This window comes from Lycium ferocissimum, chromosome 10 (assembly GCF_029784015.1).
Source record: "Lycium ferocissimum isolate CSIRO_LF1 chromosome 10, AGI_CSIRO_Lferr_CH_V1, whole genome shotgun sequence".
NCBI classification, from domain to species: Eukaryota; Viridiplantae; Streptophyta; class Magnoliopsida; order Solanales; family Solanaceae; genus Lycium; species Lycium ferocissimum.
This window is the reverse complement of record NC_081351.1, coordinates 36,530,316-36,541,000: the sequence shown is the minus strand read 5'-3', so window position 1 is coordinate 36,541,000 and position 10,685 is coordinate 36,530,316. Positions and strand designations below refer to the sequence as shown.

Here is a 10,685-nt window from a genome sequence, read left to right as displayed (position 1 = left end):
GGAAGCATATGAGTTAAATGGTGATCCACGTGTAGAGTTCATTTTTAGGAACTAACAACTCAGATTATGAATTCATTAAAGTTGGCACAGTTGAATTACTCTTCTAACTACTTTGTCTCTCTACTCTATCTTTCTTCTCTTCTCTCTCAGGCATATTCTCACATCTCATATATCCATTGCAGGGAATTTCGAGCTTGCTTATTCATCAATGGAGTTTAGTTCAGTCATTTGATTGTAATTTTCCCCTTGTTCAATAAAATTTTCCTTTTATGTCAATTGATTGTCCTTTAATTTACAAGCGCATTACAAGATGAAAAGAAGACAAAGTAGACAAGCTATATAAAACTCTTTATGGCCTAAAATAGGCACCACGTGTCTGATATAATTGAATAGATGATTATTTGGCCTCGATTTTGTAAAAATATATTTCAATATCAACGCTTTATTTAAACGCAATAGTAATAAGATTATTTTCATTTCTCTTTGTGGATGATCTTTTGATTATATGGATCAGTGCAAAGCTTATTATGAGTTCAAGCTCGATATAATGCAAACAATTTTGAAATTGGTTGATTTTGGTCTAGTGATGTATTTCCTTATAATGAAATTAAACAATGAGGTTTCCAATTGCTAGAAGTATCAAAATAAATTCTCGAGAAATTCAAAATGGAGAATTGCAAAGAAATTAATACTCCATGAACTAGGAAGAGAAACCAAGCAAAGATGATAGAGCTAAAATGGTGGAGGAAACATAGTTCTGAAATCTCATTAGGTATTTGATGTATCTTCCATCAACAAGACCCGATATATTTTATGTTGTAATTATTCTTTAAGGGCTATGCATTGTCCCAGTGAAGTGTATCTGAGGACGACAAAAAGAAATTGTGTTGTACATAAATTGATAAAGGAAGTATCAATTATGGAATCAGTTTTCAAAAGAATCAAAACATGAACGGCATGAAAAGTAGTTTAGGATACTGTTTAATCTAGTTTCAGAATTTTTTTATGGTGTTCTAAAACAAGGATATTGTAACTCAATCTACTGCAAAAAGTGAAATTTGTGGCAGTTACAACACAGCAAAGCATTGAGGGTGAATTTGTTTTGGTTAATATGCATATGAAACCAACAAAAAGCATTTTAGTATTTACGGACAATCAAGCTGCAATAGATAGTAGTAGTGACATTCCTTTGTTCATGGGAAAATTAAGCACTTCAATATGGAGCTTTTCTTCTCGGGGAATTTCAAAAGGATAGAGATGTAACTCTTGTCTACCACAAGGCAAAATAATAGCTGCCTGACATTTTCACCAAGTCTTTACCAACTAGTAAATGAGCTTCTCAGATAAAAAATTGGAGTTTACAATTCCTTAAGCAAGGAGAAGTAATAGAATTATGTTCATCGACTATGATAATTTTATTTTATTGCCTCGGTGTCTGAGTAAGTCCTAGGCAATAGCTTTTTAACCAGCTATTCATGCCATTGAGGAATCAGTAAAATCAGTGATCTTCTGTATCAGGATATGCATTAATATGATCAAATATTTTTTACTACTTTTTGTTACTCCATGTATTTATAAAATGTAAATCTGAACAAGTCAATAAAGTAGATATTTTCTCTGTTATATTATATCCTTTTGTTCTTGAATTAATAAGCATTGGGAAGAAGTATATTACAAGAAGTTTACCCCTTTTTCTTCCGAATTTTGATCGCTCTAGTAAGCAAATTCAAAAATATCAACCGCAGGACAAACCAGAAGATAAGTATACCATGAAAATAGCAGACTATTTTGGGGAGAATTAAATTGATTAACTTTCTTTTGTTGGGAATGTCAAGAATAAACAGACACACCAAAAAGAAAAAGAAAAAAATTAACTGTAAATAAGAAAACAGAGAAAACAGGCATCTCCATAATGAGGCCCTCCGTCTGTACAAATTTAACATGTTATACTCTCAATTTGACTTGATCAACTTCCCCTTCATGGAAAGCCTCATCTCAATCAAACTCCTCTCTCTGCTCAATGGAAAAACCCGTTTTCTTCAATCATCTACACCTATAATATATACATTTCGCATGCAAATCAGCTCGTTGCCTGCTCCAGCGTCAATAAATAAGCCTGAAACAGCATAGCTAATGCAACACACGGATCTTGTGCTTCATGTGAACTACCAAATACTATGAGAACTGTTCGTGTATGACGATTCCATTCGACATAAACAGTCCGGTAAAGGATTTACATAAAATGCCTCTTCTGAACGGAACCTATCCGTCCCCTTTGTACCTGAAATTGGCCCTTTCCTCTTTCTTGGCGATCCTTGCCTGCACAATTCAAAATAATAAAATTTAAGACGAAAAAAGAATAAACAAAACAGATCAGACAACAATTTGTATTGATTCTTGGTTCAAATACCCATATCTCAATCTAATAACCGTAAGAAAAATGATTTTATGCAATGCAGATGGAACAACAGACTAGAACCAAGATTCAAGAGGCACTAATTTTGTCACAAGATTTCAAGAACCTACCGCACAAAAGTAGGTAAGAGCAAGCAAAACTCAAAATTGCATTTTGAGTTTTTGTTCTAAAAATGAAAGTGACAAAGATATCACTCATTACTGGACAATGCCAGGGAAGCTTCTAAGAGCGTCCAGTTGCAGACCTTGCCCAAACACAACCACAACGAAATACATCATCAGACTCCAGAAAGATAGGACAAGAATAATATCTAGCAGATAACTGTTAGGCTTCATTAAGAAATCTAACCACTACATTGACAGGACATCTAAATGATCAGCATTAAAAATGCCATCAGTACCCTGATTATGTTTCACAAACAGATAAAAATATCTCTACATTGACATACCGCCTCCTGTGGATTTCAATAATGCGATTGGACAGATTTTTCCCATCTTTCATTGTACCCCGGGCAATTTTGTCAAAAAGCCGGACAAGAGTTCTCCTGGTGATTACAAGGAAATCATTAGCAGGAGGTAATTATAATCCTGCAAGCAGACTAAATACCAAGTGGGAGCTAAAAGATACTGATATAGCATGTGTAGAAAGGAGGTCTTGCCTATCAGGATTTATTGTTTTCCTATGCCCCAGAAATCGACGATGTCCCTCAACTGCTCTTGCCATATTTCCTGAGTATGTAGGAATGAATATGTCACTCTCAACAGAAACGATATAGTCTAGGGCAGCCAATTGAGATGCATGATTGACGAATGGCTCAAGCTCCTCAATAGAAGCCAACTTTTCCTGCAAGAAAGATGCAGATCACTCTTTAAGCAAGCGGGAGATTAGCACATAGAGCAGAACTGCAGAAGTATTTGGTTTCGAGATTATATGGCTTCTGCACATTTTCATACATAGGGGACCGAGAATTGAAGGAACATGCCTTGGTAGATTGAAGTCGCGATATTTATATTCAATTAAAATTCCTAAGAAAAAAAAAGGGTGAAAAAATACAATCGTTCATGCCAATGCTGATGCTGCAGATTCAGCATTTGGAGAGACTAACCAAATAAGTTCTCTTTGGGATCTCAAGAAGCATCACAATAAGAAGTTGGACTTTGCTAACTGGAAAAAAATGACTTTAATTTGGTCAGAATAGCTTAATTTTTAGAGACTTGGCTGATCTCAATGGTGACATCACAATTGCCATTTCGAAAATTGACACAGCTTGAAATGGATATCCGGGTGATCGTTTACTTTATGACGCATTTCAGTTAAAATTTACGAATCTTTCAGAAGATCAAAGACAAATTCTATTCATTTTTTCCCCGTTCTCTTCTATTCACTTGCTGATGAGCATGAATTGTCTTCGCCTAGCACAAAAAAAGATCCAAGCATAGAGCTACAGTGAACGACAATATCAATGTTTAGCAAAATGTGTGGTTGATTTTCTTCTAAATCACTCTAAAGAAATATTCAAATTATTATGGTAACTGGACCAACTTAAGTTGTACCAGCTATGTTTTTCACACACATATGCAGACATTGAGGCCAAAAATTGAGCAAATCCAGTTTTTGAATTAATTTCACGTGTGCCCCACACTTGTCTTCGTGGAACTATCTTCAACTGTTGTTTTATTTTAATTTGAATGTTAAACAACTCGAGTTGTACTCAATAGAATGTATTCATCATGCTTAAGTTGTTGAGGGTATTCATCATGCTTAAGTTGTTGAGACACTATTGCTTGTTTAAACATATTAAGTATGTCTTGAGGGTTGATGTGTTGATTTTACTTAAATTAGACAGTGGTTCGTTTGATGGGATGAGCCCATCAGGGTTCTGGTCATGGCCTCAATTCAGGTGGTGACATGATGTGTTTGATAGCATTTGGGTGGTCATGGTAAAATTATTCCATCGTGTTTATCGACTTAGAAACTATCTACTGGCCCATTTCACTCTGTAAAAGATCCTTCAATCCTTGACCACTGATCAGACCTTCTGATTTCATGGGCATGCACGTCCATACAAATCCCCACTAAAAGTTACTCATATTAATAGAAGCATGTGAGACATCTAACTCAAGAAATCACCCAAGACAATAAGCAAAAATGCAAGGAAGGTTTGCAGACCATATACCTTGTTCATTAATAAGGGGTAGCGCGACAAGAGATCAGACATATGGGAATCACCCCCATATATATCTCCAGCAGCAATATATATAGGAGTGTTTGATGGAAATCCAAGAGCGAAAAGGAACAGTCCAACTTCTCTTGGAGTTAACGGGCAATAGCCTTTAGTCCTCTGTTCTACAGGGTCAATGTCTTTCACCTTCCACCATGTGGTGTTTTCCCTACAAATATCAAGATAATGAAATAGCAATCATCAGATCACAAATTCAAACAATCTTGTCAATGGGCATGCTACTGATGCAACTAAAAGCAAGGACAGGACATCTCTAAAAAAGCTTGATGGATGTGACAGGGAAAGAGCTCCAATTCAGCCCCATCACTAACAAACAAGCACAATATTGTATATCCTTTGTAGTAGAAATGCATCATCAGAATGGCATCTGGAGATCCTTTTCTTTGTGAATGTTTTTCTTTTTGGACTAACTTCTTCAATGGAGTGGTTCTAAAGTTCGTATACTACTTTACAATTGAACCCCACAGGAATCAATATAGTAGAATAGTGAGCTAGGCATCTCACAGGTATCTAATGCTCAAACAAAATAAAAGCATATGGTTGAGGTCAGTTTTTAGCCAATAATTGACCACAAGCACATGCTCTGGCTATCTGATGACAGTATGTCATAATAATCTACCTAATTGCCTTCAGTTCCTCAGCTTCTTCTGGGGATAAATCATGTGTGCATCCACTAAAAGCAAGCATGTCCTTTTCAAATCGCAAATGTAAAGCAATATAAGGGCCATAGGATCTCATCCGATCAACCAACATCTGTAAATAGAAATTGAATTAATGAAATAGCTTGGGCAAAGAAACAGTTAAAGGTGTTTTTCACTAAGCATCAATAAGTGGTCACCTTTCCCATTGCTTCAATCTTGGGAGCAAATCGAAGGGCTTCATAACAAGCTCGGCAGCGCAACTTCTGAATATCAGGAGGCAGGTTATTATTCGCCAATCTTGAATCAGACTTGGCAGCTCGAATAATCTAAAAAAAATTAGATTGCATCCATTATTCTTGGTAAACAGTTTTTCTTACACAGAATGCAGATCAGTTTTATGTACCTGATATTCATCCCACAGTCGTGCAATCTCTTCCTCATAGTAATCTACACCAGACCAACTCCTAAAGTGCTTAGCTGCTTTAGTTGCAGATGCCAGTTCCTTCGGTAGCTTTTTGACAACCTTTACATCGTTTTCCAAAGAATTAATAAAATGGTCTTCATCAAAGACATCGGAGAAATTGCTGCAATTCAGGCGACGAAGAGTAAATTTCACCAGTTTATACACAAATTATGCAGCAAGTACGGTACATTCAATCTCTAAGGATGATGGTCCCATTGCAACGACAGTTTAAAATGAGCATGAAACCCCAAAATAGGAGGAGTTGCTCACAATAAGGACATTACACACCTAGAGTCCAGCCAAAGTGAGCGCTTATCAAGCTCAGGGATCACAAGAGTAGCATTTATGATACGAGCAACTGCAACCATGTCACATATCTGCAAAGCAACAACCACTGCTTTCAGCAGAAAGCCACAAACAATGACAACTAAATGTTATATGCATACATATTTTGAAATTTGCATGGATGACAATTTCCATGGATACACAATAAATAAAAGATATTCACCAAAGACTAATCACCTTATAAAGGAAAGAATTAACTAATATGGAGCTAAAAATTTGGGAACGAAGATGTATACTGGTTTAGGGGAACTAAATTGTCTTCTAGAAGAGTCAAAATGTGATCCAAATGCTAGAATGTCACAAGGGATGAAGACCTATCAAGTGAAGAAACTTATGCTGAGGTTGTTATGATTAATTACAGATGCACATTTAGCATAACAGACTTCCACTCATTCATTTCCCCCCACCCCCCAAACCCATAGAAAAGGGAACGCCAACTCATTTTCTATGATAAAAGTAATGTCTGATTATAATAACCAATCATAGGTTATTCAACAAAATGAATGAAAAGAAGGTTTAGTCATACCACTAAACTTTTTGAATCATTTCTTTCCTTCAAGAAAACTAATACTAACTTCCAATAGTTACATAAAGGATTAAGTCCAATATTCATGTTTTAGTCATCTGGATCTTTAAAGAAAGAGAGACCTCAACAGTATGAACCATACTTCAAGTTTAGTTTATTGTCCAACAACATAAATATTCCAGTAGAACATTGATACTGAAAGGAAAAAAAAAACTCTAGAAATTGAAAGAAGAACAGACATCATTAATATCTCAAAAGGAAAAGAGATGCGAAGAATACAGACCCCAGCTCTCATCTGATTAAGCCCACCATTCGCATGAACCAGCAGGTAGCCTCGAGACTCTGGAGGAGCTGGAGGTAAATTGTAAAGAAAGATAAGCAACATAGAAAAATCATATATATTCGGTTCACGAACTAACAAAGCTACTTTCTAATATTGTGTTGTATGGGAATAAGAAACTACTTACATGTATATAATGGACTTGGAGCAACACAAGGAACATAGTCGCGATTCGGGGGCGGTTTCCATAACTTGTCCAAACTCCAATTCCGACTGGCAACATCTAACTGTCAAATCTAAAGGAGTGAAAACACGAAATATGCATAATTACTTCGTAACTATTCACACAGTCCTATGTTGAACGTCTACAAACATATGTCAAAAATCATAGCAGATCCAACACTAACGCCATCATATACTCAATTTACTTCAAGGATATTTTTTTTCAAGAGATAAATCTAAATATATATTTGAGAGAGTATAAAACCTTGTGAGCAGCGAGAGGAGCCTTTGGCAAATGGGGTGGGGCAAGTTCTTGAATCCAGCTTCGTTCTGTACTTAGCTTTTGGTATGAAGATTCATGTTGCTACAATAATAAAACACCCAAGATCAGTACCTAAACCTTAAAAAACAACCATAATCAAGAACAAATGTCAACAATGAAAGAAATACTACAAAAGCATTTTCAACATTAACCATCACACTAAAACAAAAAAAAACAAAAAAAATCGATGAAATCAAGAAAATTAAATGAATTTCTAGTCCTTAACAAGCAGCTTGAAAGACAGCTCAAGTTAGCATTGACAATTCCGGCTTATTTTAGACGAGCATGTTAGCTTATTCCCATTTCCCTCTCCATGATTAGTTCTATAAATAAACACACTTGCAATCCCTTATTTATCTTTAATGAAATAGCCCTAATTTTAGCTTAGCTCTTAATCTCACCCTGTTTTTCCCTTCCCTGCCTTAATTTTTCTTCAAGTTCAATTAAGTTCCATTTCCAGATTGCTTCAAATAATCAACAATTTACTCAAATAAACTAAAAAAACACAATATTTACCAGTCCCAATACCATAAATCATAACAACAATTACACCTCAATCCCATTTTGTTCCATGTGGCACCCTTTCCATATATTCAATAAACAGTAAAAAAAAGTAGTCAGACACAAGAAGTAAAAATAGAAAAAAAACAATGTTTTGCAAAAGACAGAGCAAAAAAATAAACTAAGAAGCAAATAAATATTACCGTGGGGAGTTTATCAGGTAACTTGGTAATTTCTGATGAAGGAAATTGGACATGAACATATAAAAGAGCCAAAAGGGCTATTGCAGCTATTGCAAAAGTTAGCACCTTGCGCACAATAGCCACAGTTCTCCACCTTTTCTTTTGCATCTTCACCACCCTTTTTCAAGAACTCAAAAATATACACAAAATCTCAAACACCCTTTTGATATATATGGCTATTGATAGAGAAAATAAAGGCTGGTTTTGATTCCTTATTGCGTGGAATTTGTAATGTGTTAGATTCTTGAAAGTTGAAATCTCTAAGCTGGTGGGGGTTTAACTTTTGGCTTTTGTTTGGTTTTTTAATGGCATTTATATATACTGCTATTAATGACCATTATTATTCATAGTTGGGTGCTTATTGCTAAGCAAAGAGTGATAATAAATGTGGGATGAGAGAGAAAATCAGTGAATAATGGGCCAATTACAGTGAGACACAAGTTAACAGCAAGTCAAAACAGGATTAGTAGATCCTCTTATCCATATTTTAGGCAGTAACAGCATCAGTATTTTCATTAATGATTTTATAAAAATGTAAATAAGAAGTTAATGGGTTTCACATCTACTATATATACATAAAAATAATTTTAATTATGTATAAATAAATTTTTTTTCCGTGATAGTCCTATGTGGCTCCGCCCCTGATTTTGGGCTTGATAGATCAAGGAGCTTACTTACTCCTAAAATTAAGCAGGATTTGATTAAAATACTCTCCAAAATTTATTGAATAAATCATTCAATTTGTACGTTGATTTAGGAATTTGTCAAGATAAATGAATAAAATATCTTATAAATTTTATGCAACATCAATTATTTTAAATCTACTTTTAGAAGTTAAAGGCTAAAGCATCAATTATTTGGGACGGGAGGAAGTATCACTAGTCTAAACTTTTTACCCATTTCATAATCCTAAATAGTCCTATTAGCTAGTAGCCTACCCTAGTAGTAGGGGAGTTTTCGTGAATCAATGTACAAAGAGTCCATTATTAGCAGATTATTAATCAAATGAAATAATTTCAACGGCAAACAAATACGAGTTGGTCACAAATTAAATTACAACATCAATTGCTGCTAGGTTTACTTATATTCCGGTTGAATCATGCTGCTCTGAGGAAAATTAGAATCCAATCCAATTTTAATATCTTTACATTTCAGCCTTGCCACTATGACTAGGCTTCATTGATTTCGTATCAGCTATACTAATTAAGAAATTAATAAAAAGGAAATGTGTAAAATTAATTTCTTTTCCATCTAGGTAAATAATTCGTATTAGCTGTGAAACTCTGAACTTCAAACTTCGGTAGATCCGAAACTTTTCAAAAACTTACTAAGAATCAAACCTGCCAAGTTCTTTACTTTTTTCCTAGATAAGTGAATATTCTATTTTGGAGGATAAGTTTCCTAAGAAAATCTTGATTATAAGTTTTCTAAGTTAAGAAAATCTTGACTATACTTAGCTCCAGTTATGTGGCCACATACGGTGAAATGTAACAGTTTTTTGAAATAGCGGTGATAATATTTTGCATAATTAATTGTATGCGAAGCAAAATTATGTTAAAAAAATTGGTGTATATGAAAATTTTATCACATTAAATTAACTAAATTGCATCCATTATAACAATAAAGTCACCTTACTAAGCAGATTTTATGTTATAAGTATATGACTTTACCGTTATAGTAGATAAAGTTCAGTCATCCTACGCTAAATTAACCCCATGACATTGGCAACCATTTTGGATTTTTTTCCTCATTTAAAACTTTCAGTTGTTTCGTCTATCAATAATCTAATATTTAGTGAGATAAGATTTATACCTTGCTTCTTTCACCATTTCTTCGTCTTTTTTCCTGGTCCGGGCAAACAAGAAATAGTATGTACATAATTAGTATCAACATTAATTGAAATAAAAGAAAAAAGTATTGGCAGACATATATTTTGCCTTTGACTTTCTGAAGTTATTTTTTATATTAGCCTCCCTCAAATGGAAATAAAAAATTGAAAAGAAAAACAAATATTTAAGGTTTGCAGAATGAGTGCAGATCTCAAGATGACCTAAGCTGTAGGTGCATTCAATATCCATCTTAATTAGCATGATGTATTTCCATAGAATACTTCTAAGTTGGTCCTAGTTTTCGGAAGAAAAATGAACATTGAAATGATATACTCCACTCGATTCATAATAAGTGTTCACTTAGCCTTTTTATTTAGGTTCAAAATAAGTGTCCATTTACATAGTTAAGAAAGAATTAATTTTATTTTTTATAAATTTACCTCTATTAAGTGCTAAGTGACCAGATCCCAATATAACAAGTTTATGTAAATTTTAATTAAGGGTAATTTAGTCAAAATATCTATTTTCTTCTACGAGTAAGTATGTACTCAAAGAGTGTGATAAAGGCTAAGTGGACACTTATTTTGAACCGGAAAGAGTAGAACAGAATATATATATACATAGGTAATTAATATAACTACCTCAAATAGTTTAGG

At 34.3% G+C, this 10,685-nt stretch overlaps 1 protein-coding gene across 1 annotated transcript; it reads right to left on the bottom strand.

Moving 5' to 3' along the window:
• Positions 1–1,883: 1,883 nt before the first annotated feature.
• On the bottom strand, positions 1,884–8,570 carry LOC132033684 (O-fucosyltransferase 7-like). Its single transcript, XM_059423730.1, has 12 exons — positions 8,162–8,570; positions 7,401–7,499; positions 7,101–7,200; positions 6,917–6,984; positions 6,051–6,139; positions 5,703–5,883; positions 5,497–5,625; positions 5,278–5,411; positions 4,593–4,806; positions 3,075–3,259; positions 2,865–2,960; positions 1,884–2,319 (listed from the first exon to the last, which is right to left on the bottom strand). The coding sequence occupies exons 1-12, from the start codon at positions 8,306–8,308 to the stop codon at positions 2,166–2,168; spliced, it is 1,596 nt and encodes a 531-aa protein (XP_059279713.1). The 5' UTR covers positions 8,309–8,570; the 3' UTR covers positions 1,884–2,165.
• Between the last annotated feature and the right edge of the window lie 2,115 nt (positions 8,571–10,685).